At 42.5% G+C, this 21,197-nt stretch overlaps 1 protein-coding gene across 1 annotated transcript; it reads right to left on the bottom strand.

Moving 5' to 3' along the window:
• Nucleotides 1-258: 258 nt before the first annotated feature.
• Nucleotides 259-21,151, bottom strand: LOC137596597 (mitochondrial intermediate peptidase-like). Its single transcript, XM_068317265.1, has 19 exons — nt 20,760-21,151; nt 20,511-20,684; nt 19,822-19,910; nt 18,766-18,852; nt 18,555-18,618; nt 18,249-18,431; nt 17,675-17,831; nt 17,446-17,494; nt 17,179-17,239; nt 16,993-17,045; nt 15,696-15,849; nt 15,531-15,608; nt 15,038-15,245; nt 13,968-14,077; nt 13,767-13,841; nt 12,884-13,000; nt 10,027-10,148; nt 9,111-9,184; nt 259-666 (listed from the first exon to the last, which is right to left on the bottom strand). The coding sequence occupies exons 1-19, from the start codon at nt 20,904-20,906 to the stop codon at nt 566-568; spliced, it is 2,103 nt and encodes a 700-aa protein (XP_068173366.1). The 5' UTR covers nt 20,907-21,151; the 3' UTR covers nt 259-565.
• Between the last annotated feature and the right edge of the window lie 46 nt (nt 21,152-21,197).

The following is a 21,197-nucleotide window of genomic DNA, read 5'->3' as shown; positions in this document are numbered from 1 at the left end:
AAAAAAAACCTTCAATTCAATCAGCTGACTTCCACTTCTGCATCTAACTTCTCCCTCCTCTTCCTCAAAAGCTCCTGACAGACAAAACAGAGGGATCACTGTTAATTGAAAGCTTAAATAATGACCACATGACAGGAAGAGCAGATTAAACGTCCTTCCTCGCCCTGATTTGATCAGGAAGAAAACAAAATGTTGTGCCGGCTTGAGTGCTGAGAACAGAGATGAGGAGGAGGAAAATGAAACGATGAAAAGCGCAAATATTTTGAACTTCAGTTTATACATACAATACAACCTTATCCACACACTTAAAATGGTCTTATGTTATTAAACAGTGCATTTAATTGACAGAGTAATTTTTAGATGCTGATAAATGTTTACAGGCCCTGGTATCAAGTCTTAAATTATTATTTTCCCATAAAAAGACAAAAATACACAAAACAAGTCATGTGACTTTACGAAGGACCAACATCACTTCAGTGCCTCGTCTCTGCCTCGTCTTTCACCTCAGCATCCTGAGTCTTCTTTGACGTACAGGTTTGGTTTCCGTGCCAACGCAGGGTGACGCTCAACTTTCAGAGTCCATGATGAACGTCTCAAAGTTTGGGTTGAGCTCAGAAACCAGCGCATCCACAAAGTCCTCGATGGTGGGTCGTCTCTGCAGCATCCCTTTTAGACAAAATGACAAAGCAGTTGGTTTTATGGACGTGTCCAGGCTGTGGGTGGGTGGAGGGGGGGGCACACTGGTCCTCTGATTTCTAACGACACAAATCACAGTTGTATCGGCTGACATTCTCACTTATTTATGACTTTGTTTTTGTTACCGATTAAATCCCACATGAGTTCATGTCATGGAAAACCTCTGTGAGGTTTTCAATATAGATGTTTTACAGTACTCCAGAGGTGGGGGGGTGGTGGGGGGCTTACACCGGATTGTGACCAGCACTCAAGAGCAAACACGACTGTACCACCAACGAGCAAACCCTGGGAATGTCTGCCTGTGTTTTCAGACCCCGTCTGCCAATTCATGCATGGAGGAGTCCCCTGCTCTCTTTACAATTCAGCTGCACGCCCGCTTTGAAGTCAGTTCATTTCCCCTTGTGTAGCTGCCAATGTAAATACCCCCCCCCCAACCCTCCCCTCTTTCCTGCACGGGTCACCTCCAGCGCGCTCTCACACACACGAACACTACGCAAGCATGTCTGCACAGGCACGCATGAATGTCGGCGTAAAGCGTTTTCGCACAATGATCGCCAACGTTTGTGGTGTGTTTCCTGAAAGCGCCTCTGCAGGTAGAAGGTGCAGATGTGACCCTGGTCTGCAGTGAATCGCCTCGCATGAGAACACCAGAGGAGGGATTATCATCTCCTCTTACCCAGCGGTTGCGCCCTGCCCCGCGGCTACAAGATGATCCGTACTGGAGTCCAAGGACTCTGGATCTCTGGGAACGACCCAGCAGCATTTAGAGCTTTTCCGAGCTGCAGTGACCACTGATGACGTCTGTGGCGGTCGTTGGCCCCTTTGACACGGCATCCAGAATGTATGAGCTCAAGGCGCATTAACAGAGAGGATGCTGCGGCTTCGGGTCATCAGGTTGCACTTAAATCCATCCTCAGAGAACTGGCAGCGTTTATTCCACTGTAATAGAAAAGAGCTTCAACTGACATTTAAATCCCCCAATTTCATTCCAAGATGACGACACAGGACTGATTTTTTGTTCATTTTGTAGGTCTAAAGATGGAGGATGTCACACATCCTAACAGGCAGTGAAGCCTCATGCTTTCTTTATGATACTGGACTACAGTATATAAATTAACGTTATTGACTAAAACTAAAAAATCCTCCTTACTTCATTCTAAGGTGGGATATAATAACAGGTAATAATGCTTCATAGAGCTGAGTCAGGTGATAAATGACTGCTTGACACCAAAAGACTAACGCTCATCCAACTTTTTGTTTAACGCATGAAAAGAAATTCTATTGTTGGTCACAACAGTTTTTACTGATATTCTATCAAACTGGGCCCAGAGGTCAGAGGTGAGGGCCGTTCACACAACGACAACCTTGACGCACAAAGTCCGGAGCCAAAGAGAAGGACTTGGCATTTACTTTGGTCATTTTTACAGTGAGTGAGCAGACAGAGCCGATCGCTCCAATCAGAACCCTGTTCAGCGTCAGCGCTGCTTTCTCCAATAGATGTCATTTCTTGATGGCGCATCTGGAGGAGGATGTGACATCCGGAGCCTCATCTTCTGCAGGGTGGTGCGTTAAATAAGCAAAGCTAACAGGATGAGAAATTGAGGGAGTGTAGCAGGAGGGGGGAGAGGTTTGTCAGGTAAACGATACAGGCCTCGCTGGCTTCTCGTCGCCAACAGCTCAGGGTGTTGACTCGCCAGGCGGGCAGACGGAGGAAGGAGTTTTCTCTCCACCCAGATCCCTGGGAGAGTTTGAGAGGAATGCACAGATAAAGTCAAAGTCATAACAACCCTGCGGAGGAGTATCTGATCGGAGAGTCTGCTTTTATAGACCAACACTGGGGAGGCGGAGCTAAGTCAGATGAAATTTTTAAAAAAACAAAGCAAAGTAAAAACACCTCTGACCAGCAGGGGACAATCAGCACGCTGTAAAACGAGAGGCTGAAGCTAAAGCTAAGCATGCTGAGAAGGGTACACTCACTCACTTGGCGAAGAACCAAGGAAAACTAGAGCCAAACTAAACATAGGCTGTGCTTTGTGTCTATTGTTAGGGAAGCCTTGGGACAGAATCTTTGCCATGTGAGCCATCTCGGATTTAAGAGTTTCCATTTCCATTCATAACGGACGCGGCCATTGAAGAATGGGACGTCTTCCCATTACAGTTACCTAAGCGCCTGGGGCGTCGGCTGACCGGGCCAATGGAGTTTGGAGGATTCAGAGTTAGGAGATACAGCATGAAGAATTAAAAAAACTGTAAACAGCCAACGGACAAGTATGTGTCCGTTGGCTTCCCCTACGGGATCAAAGAGTGTATAGAGATGTTTACCATCCCTTGTGTTTCATCTCATACTTCGTGCTGTACCGTCTGTTGTACTGTCTGTTGTACTGTCTGTTGTACTGTCTGTTGTACTGCCTGTTGTCCTGCCTGTTGTCCTGCCTGGGTTGTACTGCCTGTTGTACTGCCTGTTTACCATGGGTAAGAGAGGACTGCAATTTCATCTGTGCTGTATGTCGTGCATATATGCTACACTTGACAATACAGCCGAGTTTGACTTTGATGTGCATCTTAATGGTGCTTGTAAGAAGCCTGTCCTCAGAACACTAACATGAAGAGAAGAATTTATTTTAGTAAAGGGTGGTGGGCGATGGGTATCGGTCAAATGAAGACCTACGTGGTTCGCTAACAGCTCTGAGTCTCGCTGATGACGACTCTGGGGACAAGAATTCAGTGGAAATCGCTCCAAACTGCTGCAGTGAGCTGAGGCTGAATTTATCAGCCATCTGAAGGATGGCTTCTTCCACAGATGAATCAAGTGTTGGAAACACTTCTATTCTTCTAGCAGCAATCACAACAACTGGAAAGTGACTTTTACAAGTCAGAAGCATTGAAAGTATTTTTAACAGCTGGTGATCATGATCCCCATGAGCTTGGTTGGCACCGTTATAGAACCTTCACAACCATTTCCAAAATGGCGTGAGCAGCATGTGTCACCTCTGTAGTGACCAAGCAAACTAATTGTCTACGTCTATGTCAGGATTTACAATCACACATTTCAAAACACATATGTGGTTGTTAGAGAAGAAGTTTGAAACGTGTCAAACTGTGAGAAGCAGCTACCGATGTCAAACCAGGACCAAACATTCATGGCTTCAAATTAAAGCTCAGAAATCTTCATGAATTTTAGGCCCAGAAAACCAGCAGGAAAAGGATTATCTTATATTAAACACAAAAGAAACAAAACTGAAGTAAACCACGCCATGGTGATGAGAATGAACTCTTCAAATCTCAGTAAACAAATCTAGATGAAATGAAAAACAAAGAAATCTGTGAGATCTATTTTGCTTAATGTGACTTTAAAGTCAGTGCATGCAACCAGGAATTAGAAACGTTTATGTAAATATGATTGTTGAAATTTGAGATCCCCAAGGGATGAACACGTACTACCAACCTCTCCCATGACGACACCATAATGTTCCCTTTCGTGGTTTCAAATGAAAGAAATTATTATAATATATACTGTACATATTTTCTGGATTTTTCAAGTGCCTTCAACACCATCCAGCCCTGTATCCTACAGGAAAAACTCCTACAAATACGAGGGGACCCCGGCCTGGTTGCTTGGATCTAAGACTACCTCACTGACAGACCACAGTTCGTCAGGCTGAAGGACGCCACGTCTGATACTGTTGTCAGCTGCTCCACAGCAGACTGTCTTGTCCGCAATCCTCTTCTCCCTGTACACGGTGGATTTCTGCTACAACTCAGAACTGTGTCACATCCAGAAGTACGCAGATGACACAGCTATCGTGGGATGTATCAGGGAGAATGAGAAGGAGTAGTATAGATGCCTGGTGAACGGCTTTGTTGACTGGTGTCACAGCAACAGCCTGAAGCTCAACACCTCAAAAACTAAAGAGCTGGTCATTCACTTCACGAGGGACAGACACCAACCTAGACCAGTTCTGATAGGAACGGAGGAGGTGGAGGTTGCACAGACGTATAAATATCTTGGGCGGGGGATGGACAACAAGCTGGACTGGACCAGTAACACGAAGGCAGCTGTACAAGAAAGCACAGAATAAGATGTACTTTCTGAGGAGGCTGAGGGCATTCAACATCTGCAGGAAGCTCCTGTGGTTGTTCTATCAGTCTGTGGTCGCCAGCATCCTGTGGTACGCTTTGGTGTGTTGGGGAGGGAGCGTGACTAAGGCGGATCTCTCCAGGCTGGAGAAGCTGATCAGGTGGGCCAGCTCAGTGGTCTGTATGAAGCTGGACCCTCTGGCAACGATGGCAGAGAAGAGAACCTTGGACAAACAGCTGGACATCATGGACAATGTCAACCACCCTCTGCAAACCATTACCAACAACCAGAGAAGCCTGAGAAGCCTGACCAGCCAGAGGCTGCGCCTCCCAACATGCAGGACCAACAGACTGAAGAACTCCTTCATCCCCCGAGCCATTAAACTGCTCAACTCCTCTCTGGGGGAGATGAAGAAGAAGAGAGTCCACACGAGAGCTGAGGGATGACACAAACAATAGAGCAAAAACAATGCAAACACTATATACCATACTTAAGTAGGCCTGTTTATTTCTTGATTTCGATGCCTATTTATGATTTTCTATTTGTATATTATTGATGGGTTATTTATTAATCTTTCTATTTAGTGTTGTATTACTTTCTATGTGCTGGTGCTTTCTGTATGCTTTTTTCTGTGTTTTGTGTTCTCACTGCACTGTGTGCGAAGGAGAAATTAATTACCCTGACGGAACCTTCTTAAGGGATAAAGTTATACTCTACTCTCTACATATACAGTATTACATATTATAATTACTTGTTTTGAAATTGGAAATCAAAACTGTTCTTTGTCATGTTATAAAATGTTACTATGCTGCTGTCAGCAAGTACCCCAAAGTGCTGTATGTGCCAAAAAAGCTCATCCGTAGACGATTTGAGCAAACAAACCTTAAAACACAGAAATGCACCAGTTGGATTTTCATGACATGAAGACTAACAAAAGTTTTCGTCCATGCAATGATGACAAAAATTTCTTCAGATGTTGTCGAAGAGCTGCAGTAACAGAGTAACTATTACCGTGAAGTCGAGGATTTATTGAGGGCACCTGTGCCGTGTGGAATACTAAAAAAAATAAAAATAAAAATCATAAATCACCTGTGTCTCAGTGTCAGGGTTGTAAAATATATTCTTTAGTTTCATGTCTGATCTGTGGGGTTAGGGTGAGCCACGAAAGCGCTGAGGGACACCTTCTGGGTTTATTAATCATTGTTCAAGAATACGATCTATTCAGAAAAGCCTACAAAAAGAAAGCCCAACAGGGTCCTGGGATTCTACTACCGAGCCCGTGTAGATCCATTTCCTGCACTGGGCGGTCCGAGCAACGGAAACAATCCCGGCCATGAAAGCACTCTCTGTAGCCGGAGCCAAGGTTCAGTCCAGCCACTCGATCGCCTTTCAGGCTCTCCTTCCCTTTCTCCTCCTTCATACACTTACTTTTTTACCCCGACGGATGCTGTTGCCCTGAATTTAATGCCCTGGTTTACATTTCAACATCGTCTTTTACTGGGAAACATCTAGTAGCAGGCAGGGAGCCACGGAGATAAAGACTGGCCTCTGATTAGCCTTTCTTGGCCTGCTCCGGTTCCATGTGTGCCCCCTTCTACCACCTCACCAAAGGGGGTGGCAGGAAGTCTTACACACCTCCATAGACATTTTTCTTTAAAAGGACTATGTGTAACCGGGCAGGCTCTGGATTCTGTGTCTCTCCTCTCATCTTCTGCTCTGTTCTGGCCTAAATATGACTTTAGACACAAAACTCCACATCTTATTTGCTTCAAAATCATTTTTCCTTCCAGAAATAGGAATTCAAGATGGTCGCTATGAACTGCTCAACCCCATTGAGGACGGCGATGAAAAGCTAAATGGTTCGGCACATGCAGCGATGCATTTTTATAACGCTGGCTTTTACTTTCATGATGTTGAATTACGAGGACATACCCTGCCTTCAAAACGACAATACAGCCGGATGGGTCTCCTTCTAAGAAGCGGGAATGTTTTAGAGTATTTCTGCAGACATGGAATAGATTTAGTGATCACAAAAACAGATTTCCAATGATTATGAAAAACTCTGCAATGGAAAACTGACAAGAAATGTTGCGCAAGAATTATAATTCTGATATTTTTTCAGTCTTGAGGTTTGAATAGTGACTAACAAGTGGTAAACATGTATAATAAACTGATCCTACACACAGGATATAATTAGAGGACCATTCAAACGCAACCATTAAGCCAAACGCTGCCAGTTGAAAACCATTAATTGATCAGTAGATTAATACCAAGGACCTACTCTAGATAGGTGTACAGTAATTTAAGAGGTTGGGCGTAGCCTTGGTTGGAGGTGCAGAGGACAATCTGAAGGAGGAGGCAACCCTGAGGGGGAGATTTAAGGGACCCTCCCAAATGTTACCCGAGATTACACCTCCACCTCTGACTCTTTTCACCTTCTCTTCTGTTGTCCTGTCCAAACACGCCGCGGTGACTCTTTCACATTGAGGAGGAAGTGATGAAAGGATGAAAGGAAGAAGCAAACGGGGGAATTTTTTTTTTTAACATGTCTGTCAGACATGTTTAGATAATTTATTGCTAAAATGACGCGCGGTGATCAATAACTGCATAATGAGTAACAGGAAAACACAAAACTCACACCAGATATGGATCGGGGGGTCTGTTCCTAACCATGGCACTGCTCTGTGCTAAACGCTAATATTAGCACATTAACTTACACACCAAACAACACCATCTCTAGAGTCACATCAGTACTACGGCAGAAGGATTGAAACATTCTTCAAATCTGAAAGCTTCCAGGACTCATATCCAAAATCACACATCTGTCTTTAAGTGCTTCTGCATTTTATCTCACAAAACACATAATAATAGCATTTTAATGACTTTCCAGGCTCAATTGCCTCAGATTCAAGCACCTGACAAAGCATGGTTTGAAGCACAGATTAAAGTTAGTTGCTGTTGAGGACTAGCACTCTTTAGAGAAGCTCACAGACAGCAGGCAAATACTGGAATGTTCAAAATTCACTGCTGCTAAATTTTAATGTCAATATATATTTTTACACACAGTGTTTACATTCAAGAACTGTCAGTGATCTGGTCTGTTTACGTCTGTCGCAAAGAAAGTGAATTTCATCTGTTTCACCAACTCCAAAGAGTTCAGACCCGTGGGAACGCTTCATGTTGTTTAGAAAAGATGTTATTTAGAGCAGATTCAACATCTGAACCGATTGACAGCGCCTGCAGTCAAGGGTTGCCTGAAGGAGCTGACTCAGCAATTCACACCACAGGAGAACGCCTGTGTGACTGGATGCGTCCCTGGGTCGTAAAAAAAACCCAAAAAACTCTGTGCAGTGTGTGTTCGGCTGGTACGGTGGGAACTGAAGCACGGAATGAGATTTAAAAAAACCCCACAACATCAGTAGCAGCAGCTGTGAACACTTAAAGAACTCAGACTTGACTGATGGACTCAGCTGCTTCTGAAGCTCATTCTTAGGTGATCAGGTGGTATCAGCAACCCTTACAGGAGGATTTCACTGAGTTATCTCATAAAACCGGGCTTCTGTAGAAAGACATAAACAACACTTATTTACCTTCTCTGCTGAACAGAGGTGGAGGGAAAAACACTCTGAAAACTGTTTCCATGGATAGAAGACATTTTTGGATTGATTTTCTTTGCCTACGCATTAGCGGCTAGCTGCTACTATCTGCATTATCAGTCTCATGGTTGTGAGTTGCACATAATTTGTTGTCAAAACGTCAGACTCATCCTTCAACCTCACCGACTTGGTCCATTTAGAAAGATGTCGACAGATCAACCTTCAACAGGCGGTCCTTAGGGGGCTAAAAAACTCTTTCTGAAGCCTTCCCACCATGTTTGGCTCTTATTGTCTCTCTTTGGCATCGTCAACCCAGCATGTTCTTTATTTAATGATGTTGCCTTTATCTACATTTACTGTATGTGTGAATAATTCTGGATGTTTTTCTGTCTCACATGAGAACCGAGTCTCAAATTCCTGGCTATCAAGCACATCTCGATAGCCAGGAATTCCGCAACAGTACATGGGTACAAATTTTACTCGTGTCACTGCAGGTCATTAGACTGGCATTTTAATTTTTACTGAGGGAGATGAATTCTGGAGCAGCATAAATAGCAAAATGGAGGATGGATGTTAGAAATAGGACAATGTCTGCCTGCAGGCGGAGGGGTCAAAAAGCCATCTGGGAGTTAAAACATAGTTTAGGAGACCAGATGTGGCCATAAAATAGTGTTTCATTGACATTTATGGGTCAAGAAAAAAAAAAAAGAAAAAGAAAAAAGGTGGAGTTTGTGATTTACCTTCCACCATCAGCATGGGCTCCTTCGATCCTCCATGGGCCAGCATCTCACGACGGTAACGTTCACCCATATCCCTGACAAGGAGAAAGAAAGAGCCCACAAGAAAAGGAGGTTAGGTTACAGCCACCTGTATTCTTGCTGAACGGCTCCTGATAGGTTGTTAAGCCCGTTGCTACTGTGTTTGAAGCCCGGGGCCACGTCTTCTAACGCAGACAGGTGACAGGAAACAGATCTGGCAACTGCAGGTGGAACTAAACCAAACTCAGAGGGAATGGGAAGAGAGAGAGACAGCATAGGAAGTGAAAAGGAAAAGGCTGCAGGGGCTCGACGCCACAGAGATACGACCGACACGTCTGGAGCGAAGGCGAGAGATACGGCACACAAACCAGAGATTAAAACCCTCCAACTAGAATCACATTTAGAAATGTTAACATTGACTCACTTTGGTTCTCAGAAACATATTTTATTGTGCTTTCAAGCTGTTTACAGAAAGTGTGTGTGAACAGGAAGTAGTCGTCAAATTGTTTTCTGTACTGAGTAAAACAAAGCCTAAACAAGTCAAACAAGAGGTGGTGAATCCTGATCAGTTCACGGCAAAATTCTATCCCAAAGTATTCTGAGGGACTTTTTCAGTGCACCTCGTAAGTGGAGTATGACATCATCTGGATGAGACAGAACCGGGCATTGTCCAACTTCATGTGTTTTCCTGTGGGGCTCTGCTTCCTGGTTCTACTTTTTTTTAAATATATTTTGAACAAAACGGCAAAAACTGAGGCCTTTATCTGTTTCCACAAACATTCATGTCTTTACGCAGAGAGTCTAGTTCTATAAAAAAAAAAAACATCATTCCAGCAGTAAAATAACTAACCTCTCCAGAAATCATCAGCTAGAAATGTGGAGGTGGACGTGGTCTCACCTGTTCAGTGGATCCTGAACGAAGCACTGCTTCCACACCATCGAGGCCACGGCGCGGGACATGAGATACGAGTAGTACTTGGCTCCGTATCCAATCAGATGGCTGAATCGCAGCTGCCATGCCTGTAGTAGAAAAACATCATCATCTGATTGATGTTATTATACAGATGGAACAGAAAAGTTTACGTTAAATCACAACTTTCCTTCTTTAAAAGACAAAACGTGGAAATCCCTGAATGGTAGAAAGCCCCCTTCAGTCTCGTGTTCTCCCTGCAGTAGCCTGAGGGGGGGGCCCCATCTCCCTATCTATTAAGATGAACTCTTCACTGATCTCTTTAAACGTTTTGGGTGGGGGGTGAGCTGGCAGAACTACTCAAACATTCATCTATTTAAGAAGAGTCAGCAGCTGGTGGAGTTAACAATCTGTACCAGACGGTGAATGTCTCCCTCCACCTCTGCATAAAAAAACCCAAAATGTTAACTTTAAGCTTCAGGTGGAGGAGGAATGAGCGTCTGAATCAAAGCATGAACACATCTGTGGAAGAAAATCCTGCTTCTCAGTGACTGAAGTCTACGGGCTACAGTAGAACCGTTTAATAAGAAGGCCAGGGAAAACAGTCTATGATATTTTTCTGACACCCCGTGGCAGCAGAAACAAACAGTAAAGTTAACATTGACATATTATTGACTTGGAAATATTCTTTCAATGAATTTTTTAAATGTTGTTACTTAAAAAAATAATCAAGATTTCTCAGATTCAGTTTTTGTTCTTGGTAAAATCTCTCCTTCTCTTCATTCACCGTCTACCTCACTCGACCTGTGCTGCTTTCTCACGAGGAGAAGGTGCCAGACGGAAAACTAAATCCTGCTCATTCAAAATGTAAAGTAATTTATGTATCTTCAGATCCTCTTCCAGACTTTGTTGGCCTGTCCTTTCTCAAAGTTTCATCAACATTCAGGTGAGCAGTATTTACACAACAAACACTGTTAATTTAAAGATTATATCTGATAAACAGCTTCAAAACAAAGTTACTGGATGATAAAGGGTTCTATCAGTTTTGAAGATTATTTTTTTTCCCCAAGCATGATGGGAAAGACTTCTGTGGTCTGTTTAGGTCTGGATAATCGGACGGCATTGAAAACGCTGAAGCTGTTCTTTCTGGCCTGCGGTGGCTTTAATAAGAGCCCCAGAGCTCCAGAGAGGAGTCCTGGCTGAGAGTTGACTTGGTCAGCTGACTGCAGTCATGAGGGTTCTGGGTCTAGTTTAACTGTTTAGAGGTAATTCTGGGATGAAGGGAAACATCTACTGTTCTGATTTAATAGGAGTGAAAAAAACTGTAAAGATTCAGTTGTTTTGCTTAAATCTACAGCCTTTCAAAGATTCTGTATGTTGTTTTTTTAAAACGCTCACCACGTCCCACAAAAACTATTTTCTGTTTCTTCTCCGTCTCTGATTCCTCCGCCTCACATCTAATAATTGATGTTGACTTGGAGAGATGTCTTTTTGATCCTCGTGCACGATGGAGTCGGAGTTGGCGCAGGTATTCCACTGCAATCGTTTTGTAATTGATATTGCTTTTTTAAAACTGATCTTTTGTTCCCGGGGGTAAGGTGCAGCATGTGTTGCGGAATGAGGATTAGATGTGCTTGAGCGTGCATTAAAAAAAAAAAAAAACTGCTTAGTATTAAAAAAAAAAAGAACACTTGGATGAAAAAACATTTAGGCTGAGAATGGAGGATTAAAGAAATGTCAACACAGAGAGGAGAACATGTTTGTTTCTGACATATATTTCCAAATATTATCGCAGGCTTGAGGGTGAGCATGTGGTCCGTGTTCCTCACAGCTGATCCTCTTTCAGCGCTCAGCGGGAAACGATCGCCTCACTCTATAAACTACACACATGTCAGCATCACCTTAATGTTTAGAATCTGTGGCCCTCGGTAACCTATTAGCCACTCAGACGTTCACTTCACGGTGGAAACTTACACCCCCCCCCCGAGCACGGTTTCTACGGGGTTTCGGAGAAGGGAGCGAGAGGAAGAAGGCGAACTAAAAAAGAAAAACAAGGGAGAGCCTGTCATTGGAGGATCTAAACAAATCTGTTTTCACTTGCTCTGATCCAATTATGATCTAAGGCGAGGAACTTAAACGCTGCAATCATCCTCAGTTTCTGAGTTCATGTGAGGAAAAACGATCCTGCTGTGGGTTAAACTGCACACACAGCAGCAAAAAAATGGGGGTCTGTCAGACGCTTCGCTGTGACTTGTGATGTTGACAGGGAATGACGACGACGGTAGGAAACGATATAACTTAAACCCACGCGGGACAGGAGGGTGGGTGAACTCCAGCGAAGAGAAACGTCAACTTTTTGGGAGAATGTGCAGCAGTTCTGTAATCTCTATTCCTGATGGCACCCCCCCACATAATTATAGCCCAGAGTAAAATGCTATATGAGGGCCATTCCCTGCTCGATTATGCGTTCTTGATTCTCCTCTCCTTCCTCATCTGCAGCTGTAAAATTGGGGGAAATAGAGAACTTTTTTTTTTTAAATTAAATGACCGAGAAGAAGAGTTTCAAGTACTTCCCCCAGGGAGAGACCGTTCAAAGTGTATCACTGCTTTGTTATTTTACCAGGACTTCAAAAAAGGCTTTAATCCCATAAACACTGCTGTGCCTGGGTAGAGGATATAAAACTAGAGAAGAAGAGGAGGAGGAGAAGGAGGGAAGACCCCTCAGACAAGTTTGTGATGAGCTGAACGCAGAACTTTCCCCTAATTATCGTCAACTCCAAACTCTATAATTTGATCTGAAGGCACAATATTCAAGAAAATAAATCAAAGACCGTCTGGGATGTACCGTATTGGATGTGTACGGCAAGCCGTAGAATTTTTGCTGCATCTCTTTCAGGATGTCTGTGGTGGAGCGGTTCTGAGGTTTACCGTGGTAGACTTGATCCAAGACAGCGTAGAAAACCTGCACAAGAACAAATACAACACGTTAATCCTTCATTCCCGCACATGTGTGTACTGCGTTGCAGTGAGTTCTCCATAGAAATGTATTTAGAAGCACTTGAGCACGCATCTAATAGTTGTGTTCACTAAACCAGACAAAAATATATAATGAGTACAAAAACCAGCAGCATGAAAGAATGGGGAAAAGCAATTACTGGTATGTTTTAAACGTCCCTGCAGATTTGCTTTAAGATGTTTTGAATGATATTTAGAGTCTGATGTAGTTTTTCCACACACAAAAAAGTTGTCTTCTTAAAATCCTTAAACCACATCTTCTCAATCTACTCCATGAATTCCATCGATCTGTAAACACGTTATTATTTAAACTTTGGAAGCAGTGGTTTGATGTGGATTTTGTGTCCAACCTGTTACAAACGATCTGTTGCTTCAGAAATTCAGTTTCCAGTTTCACCCTTAAAAAAAAGATTATTCCCAAACTGTTGAAAGGAATAATAACTTAAGCAAAGGGGATTTTTTTTACTTTAATATTCTACATTTAACAAGCTAAGTACTCCAGACACCACACTGAAAACTTTGACTACGAGATGCTATCGCTATTGACAGTGATAATTATCAACCTTCTTCCTGTAAAGCACCGGAGTCTTTGTCGCTTCGATGACTTTCCTGCAGCTGTGTGTTCCTGTGAAGGTGAAGCTCATTCTCAGATGGAACTGTGGTGTTGTGTAACATGGTGGTTGTGGTGTTGTGGGTCGGTTCGGTTACTGCACCTGCAGCTGGGTGTCTGCAGCTCCGCACACCTTCTTCGACTCACACAGGCGAGACACCATACTCTCAGGAAGAGGCTGAGGTGACGACAGACAACAAATCATTGGCATGGAAATGGCTGATGAAGACAATCTTGGAAAGCATCTCTCTACAATCACTGATGAATGTTTTAGTGCCCATAGCCATCATACTGCTTACAATACCTGTCCGGTCTCATAATGGCGTGCAAACTGGCTGATGACTCTGTAGTCGGTGGCAAAATATTCCATGAGGATGGAAGGGACTTCAGCGAAGTCAGTTGCACATCTGGTTCCTGGAGGAGAGACGTCAAAGCTTTGAAATAAGGACAAAAAAAAATGTAAACACAGGATAAAGAGGCTTTGTTTATCCTTTCTGTGTCGGTCGACGCTCAATCCATAGGGGTGAATCTCATGAGGAGGTTGCTCAAGAACATGTCTCAAGTGATTTGTGTTGCGAATAAATAGAAAATTTGATAACATCCAGAAAGAAAAGTAAAAAAACCAGAAACAACCAGGATCCCTCGGTCACAATTGATGAATGAAAAGACAGGTTATTTATCTCCACTTCACAGGAGGTTTCATGACATAATATCAAAGGTTTCTTTCAGTTCTCACCAACATGAATCCTGTTCTTAGAATGAGCATAAGTTTAACTTCTAACTATAGAAATGAAAAAGAAAAACACAAATGACGGAAACTGTGCATTTTGTTCGTGTTGATTAGAACCGGACTAGAGCTACATTCTGATCCAACACACAAATCACCTGAGTGGCTGTTGTCTTCAGTTTGACCATTTCTGCATCCTCATAGAAAAAAAAGAGTGTAACAGACAAACAGGAGGATCTTTGTCTTTTGTCAGGCTTGAACAGGTGTAAACGCCGTGTCCACAAACAAATCTGCCTCCAGGTGAGTACTTGGATATCGTCTTACTATTACTACTGAAAAACAAATATTTTGAAGATCCTGAACTACTGGAGACGATATCCTTCAGCTTCATCTGACACGGAAGATGGTATCAAATGAAGGCATTCCTTGCCAAGGATAATCCAAGCGATTCCTCGGGGCTCCGCTTAATCAGACTTACTATAAGAATAAACCACAGCTCTGCATCTAATATAGTTTGGGACATCGATAACAACACAGTTGTGATGTTAAAGCTGCTGAGCTCATCCATACCGACTGTTACTACTGATTGAAGCACTCAATCCTGGACCGGTATCTGAATTTATTCACCAATCGGGCTCACACCTCACCCGTCACATGCTGGTAGCGAGTGCGTCCCAGCATAGAGTGCATGGCGTGTCCCATTTCATGGAAAAGGTTCTCCATCATGCCTGGGGACAGCAGGGTGGGGGCTCTGGTGGTGGGCTGGGGCAGACTCAGCATCAGGACCACGACTGGAAGCTGGTACTGACCCGTTTCCTGGCACCTGCGGCCTCCTCTGATGGTGAAGTGACAATCCTGTAGGGAGGAGGGAGATGGTGGGGGCGAGACGGTGGTGTCAAAAATGAAAATTTAATTTGCGGTGCGTTATCTTCTATTTAATTTACGTGATTATTGCTTGACTTAAAATTCACATCAGACAGGATATAGTGTTACACATTGATTGATGGTTTTGTTTTGCTGGTTTCAGATTTCTTTTTAGACTCCACTGCAATTACTTTAATACCGATATTATCTGATGGTGCTTTAAGATATACGTTCAACTGCTGTGACACATGCGTGTGTGTATCTGCATGTCCACACCTGATGAGGTTTATTCGACCGCTGGAAAAAGTCACAGTAGATATATCCTAATAATCCATCTGTTTCGTGTACCACGGCCTGGGAACATAAACACAAGTCACAACACACACCACAAAGAGGAATCCATGCAATCTAAGGAGTTTTTGCATCTTCACTGAGCTTTACCAGCTTGCGGACGTCCTCACACCAGACCTCGCCAGGACCGGGATGCTCAGACATGAGGGCCACACCGTACAGCTGAGAAAAGAGGTTGTTCAAACCCTCCATGCAGGCGCCCAAAGACAAATATGGACTGTACAGGCTGGGCTCTATGTTGTACCTACAAAAGGAACGTAAACCAGGACAAAGGAATGACAGAGACAACTTCTACTCATGCTCTTTAGAGAAATCTGCCTGGTTTGCACCTTTAGTTGTTAATTCTGAGACATGACAGATCATTATTTCTATAAATGTGGGACTGCAAGCTGCTCAGAAGTCTGTGAAATCCTCCTGACCAATGTCAACTGATAGGACAAATCCTGCAGAGCTCAGGGAGAGAGAAGGGTGGACTTTTGGCCCACTGATGTTTTAAATGAGTGCATTCATGCTGCTATGAAGCACTTCAGATTAGACCACCAAGTCAAAAGGCTTGTTTAGGTTGAACACCACACCGAGAGTGTTATCAGTGATGAATAACAGACTGCACTGTTACACTTTCCAGTTCAAACAGTTGCTGATGGCAGAGCAGAGATATGACCAAGTGAGTGATCTAGAGAAAAAGCACAACATAGGGACTAGTGTCTTTGAAAGCCATTAAAAAACCAGACTTAAACTGCTTGCTGAGCTTCTAACTAACAATCAGAACCCAGACCCACCAGCAGGAGACGACAGAGTCAGAGACAGGGACATATGGACTCTAGGAGCTCTGGGAACAGTCGGTACCAGACAGACATTTTTTGTTTATTGTTGAGTGAATCCAAAGGACAGAGAAGAATCTGCAGCGCATTAAGATGTGCTTAAAAAGTCCTTGGGAAAGTTTGACCTGTCCTGTTATTAGTCCCTGGTGAGTGCTGGGAAGAAGAAGTGCAGTTCATCAAGAACAAGCATTTCAACAGAGCTGGAAGCACTCGAAGAGCAAACGTTTGCATGGATGGAGTCAGTGGAGGAAGAAGCTGATCCCTGTTTAGGAGGATGAAATAGGCTGACGTTTAAATGGTTTGACTGAAATATTTTGAAGAAGGACGTCATGACCCAAGGAACGAAAGACATATCGAAGGAAAGGACAAGATGAGACTCACAAAGCTCAGGAAAGTTTTCCTTGCCCAAATCCAGTGGGTTTTATTTTTATTTGCGGAAATTAGGAGAACCGTTTTTGAATAATTAGGGAAACCGTTGAAAATCCCTCCTTGCAGTAATAGAAAAATGCATAATATTCCCTTCAATCTGGATTTGAACCTCAATGTATGAGACACCTTCCACTCACCTTTCAGCACGTAGAACTCCACTGAGGAATGGATGATCCCACGGCATGAGCTCCTGGACAGAAAAGTATTGAGATGTGATATCAAACAAATTTCCAGCAATTAAACTATTTCTCACTGATTAAGGGAAAGATGCAAACTATCAGGATGCAAGGATAATATTGTCATGTGTCATAGAAATCACTCACAGAATTATGAGGGTTGAGCTTTTTCTTCATGTCTCTCATCATCTGGAAGTCTTTGGCTGTTCTGTTGCACGGAAAGAAAAACATACAAATAGTGTGAACTGACTGGAAGCCTTCATTCCAGTCTATACTTACTTCTGTGTCTAGACAGGCTAATAGGAAGCAGGAATATTAAAGTCATTATATCGACCTTATATGTAATCAAAGGGAATATTCCATCCCTTAAGAGTTTCCACATCTTTGTCGATAACATTTAAGAGTGAACGGTACCTGTCTGACAGCTTGTCTGTTAACAGCTGGAGAAAGCTCACCACTGTCTCTGTAAAGTATGATAAAATTAAGCAGCAGAACATAAAACCAGAGATTACTTTCTATATTTCTATAACTTTCGACACTAATTTCAATTGCTTTATCTCATGACCCATTACAGTAAAAGAAACACAGAAATGCCTTTCACTCTGTAGTATACAACTAACTGCTGAAAGGGAGATGTCTTAACCTGGTGTTTTGGCCATTGTTCCCTTCAGCGCCCGGTGTCCATAGGACTCGTAGCCCACCAGTTTGGCCAGTTTGTATCTGCATTTCAGCAGCTCTTCCAGACACTCCATCAGATCTGCGTTTGGATAAAGGTAAACCCTGTAGGCAATTTCTCGCAGCTGCAAGAGGAAGAAAAGCAGACAGAAGGATGCTACAATTACAGAGGAATGTTAAAAAGAGGTGCAGAGCAAGAAAAAGACAAACTGATAGTGAACCAGGGGAATAACGAAGACAATAAGTATTAATTTTACCCTTCCCAGCATCATCACAGGGTTAGGCAAGCTGTAAGAGGAATAATTGGAGTGATAGCGACAACGTCTTATCCCTCAACAGAAGACTGCAGTCAATATTCTATTTACAAGAATATTTTCTATTTCAAAATAAAAACAAATTAAAAATATAATCTGATAAACAAATCAGAACAGAATCAACTTGAATCAGTTTCAACCCACTCTCACACCCAAATCTGTTATATGACAACAGCGCCACCTGCTGAGTAAAAGGCAGACATGTACCAGACCATTTTAAGGACATACTAAGTCATCGGGGGAATCTGCATGTAAGCCCGCCACTTGGATGAAGCTTCCTTCACTCCCGAACTGCTGGTGAAGATGATCAGGGATGACAGACCTAGCAATCCTGTTGGGCAAGTGAGAGCCGACCAGAAACTCGTTGTTTAGATCCAGCAGTTTCACATGAAGCGCCACAGCCTCTTTCCTCTGCAGGGAGAAGGGCAATATGTTTGGTATGAAAAAAAATTAAGAGACACTGTAGAGATAGAGATTAAATACATATTATTATTAACTTTATGAGTCATGGATGGACAAAATGTTTTGTCTTACCAATTTGTCATGCAGATGAATTCCACTGATTTCAAAGTCAAACATGAACAGTTCTGCTACCCGTCTGGAAAGGCAGAAAAACATTGATACCGAATCATCATTGAACAAGATGCCATCATAGTTATTTGCTAGATTTATGTAACGAGATATATTTCCACACAAAAAAGGAATCTGCACAGTGGGGATCATCACACAAACAAAATGAAACTACCTTGTGTCAGGGTCCAGCTGAGCCAGAATGTCTGGGTTGTCCAGCAGCTTCTTTAAGCTTTGGCATAGCTCGACATTTGTGTTCAACCTGAAACATACAATATGCAAATATGATCATTTGACCCAACACTTTTTGAGATCTGTCTTCACAGAAGTGGTGATCAACAGTAACAGTTGTCCAGTTACCCGTGGCAATGATTGTGGGAAGTTGGTTAGCAACCTGTTTTTAGAAAACTGCTAAAACAAAAGTGAAGTCAGGACAGTGGTCCCAAACTCCAACTGGTCAACTGGTACCGGGGCACACAGAAGGAATGCATAACCTTCATTATTTCCGTTTTATTTATTATCTGATTCTAAACAATGTTTTATTTTGGAAAATTACCAGATTTTCTCCTCCATATCTATGAGTCACTCTTGAAGCAAGATGCTTGCCTCGGTCACATGACTACTTTCTTGAAGGGACCGCTGTAGCCGCTAACACAGATTACAATACCAATGAATTCAAACCACCAGGTCAGCAAAACAAACAAAAAACATACATTGATGTGATGTTATGAGGACGCCGCTGATAAAGTAGTATTCATATTGGATTCATGTTTATCATTATATCTAACATACTATCATTTCATTTTATTTTATTTATCTGCTGGTCTGAGAAAATATTGTGACGTTAAACCGCTTCAGGAAACAATGGTGCACATGCAGACCAACATTTACTGTGAGTGGACAGGTGTGGACTTTGGACTGAAATGTTCCAGTAATGCATCAAAATAACAAAGGAATGTTTAGATTGATTCAGACAAATAAAAAATAAATAAAAAAACTGCTTCAAGCACTGGAGCAGAAAGCAACAAAAAACGACAGCAATCAGTTTCTGTAACCAAAAGACAATCCCTAGCTGTCAGTTTGGAATCCACTGATGAGGTTGCAGAAATATATGCCTTTAATGACCTGATGTTAGTCATATAATAAAATGTTTTCCTTGTGATGTTTTTATTTTAACTGTGAAGCTTTGAATAAAAATGTGAAACTAAGATTAATAGGCATTTCCTCTTACTTCTCAACAACTGTGCCAATCTCTATGCAGCTCTTCTCGGCTGCCTCACGGAACGCTGGATCTGGATGGGCTACTTTTATAAAGTCTGCCTGTTAAAGAAAGAAACAATAATTTATATAAGCTGTACATACTTCACAATGCATGGATCAAAAGGACCTGCACAGGTTCAGAAAACAATCTGTTGAATACTATGAACAGCAACGCATATGCTCTTCCTCACAGAAATGGAAACTCTATTTGATGAAGACAACCTGTCCATTCTGAGTCTAGTGGGCCTGAATATCTTCTAAACCCCCACTGTTGAAACACATAGAAATATACGGGATGGATTAAAAAAATAAACCACCTAAAAACGTAGATGTGCTGGGAGACTTTAAGTCTGTGTACATTTTGTACATTTTGTAGAGGCATTGTAATTTTGGTTGCATATTGTGTTTACTGTATGTTTTATAATTACTGATAACGCAAACACAACACAGTTCTACTATTTTATTTTATTCCAGCCTCAGATGAGGCTAATGCTCCATATCATCTTACTAATTATCACCTGGATGGTTTAGGAGTGTGGTACTCATGAAATACTGACATCTAATCCACTTATAATCATCAAATCAGGTCTTCTATCATTAAATCAATGGTAAAAGCTTCCATTACAGTTTGTTAAATCAGGAATAATGGGAATAACTCACCAAATCCGCCACTTTGCACAAACCATCTGAAAGCTGGTCAAAAGAGTCGATGGTCTCAACCCCTGGAGGACAAGAGCAGGCCTTTTCCAACAGGCGGTCCATGTCCCTGAGAGCTTTCTTGGTGGCTACTTGGAATCCAGCAGGACAGTTCAGCTCTGGGACTCCAAACAACCCCTAAAAGCAGAGGGTAAACACGGATCAGCTGGGCTGCGCTCAAAGTTAATAAACACATTTAAAGAAAGTACAAACCTTGTTTTTCTCGGAGAGATTGAACCTCCTTTGAGTTTTGGTGTTGAAGGCAGCTCCAACAGGAGACCACGTTGTGACGTTTCTCTGAACATGACTCCAAAAACCTCTGTGCTTCATTAAGTGAAGCAGCTTTTTACTCGCTGACATGTTGGACTCAATCTGCCTCAGGTCGCGTTGATGCCTACTGAAGATGGTAGTGTTGACAGTGGATGACAGAGGACATGCTAAACTGCAGCTTCAAACGCAAGGCTTTTCGCAAGTCTGGAAATAACTAATGCAAAAATGAAATAAATTCTAAATTTCTCTTTTTAAGGTAGTTAAATTCAATTTTTGATCACGTGAAAAGCACTGGATTACTCAACCTAAATTCGAGCTGTTCACATGTTAGCTAACCACGCTGTTATACCGAGTGGTACTTTCGCAAAAAAATAGGAACCT

The sequence above is a fragment of the Antennarius striatus genome, chromosome 6 (genome assembly GCF_040054535.1).
Source record: "Antennarius striatus isolate MH-2024 chromosome 6, ASM4005453v1, whole genome shotgun sequence".
NCBI classification, from domain to species: Eukaryota; Metazoa; Chordata; class Actinopteri; order Lophiiformes; family Antennariidae; genus Antennarius; species Antennarius striatus.
Note: the sequence above shows the minus strand (reverse complement) of the source record. Positions and strands in the feature narration are given on the sequence as shown.

Bases quoted from the DNA above. Each gene is read 5' to 3' on its own strand.
- LOC137596597 (XM_068317265.1), bottom strand. From the start codon at position 20,906: ATGTCAGCGAGTAAAAAGCTGCTTCACTTAATGAAGCACAGAGGTTTT. The intron at 17,832-18,248 runs GTATGTCCTTAA...TTCCTCTTGCAG, and splicing joins CAGATTCCCCCGATGACTTA to CTGCGAGAAATTGCCTACAG. The intron at 10,149-12,883 runs GTACATCCCAGA...TTTCTACTACAG, and splicing joins TGCCGTACACATCCAATACG to GCATGGCAGCTGCGATTCAG.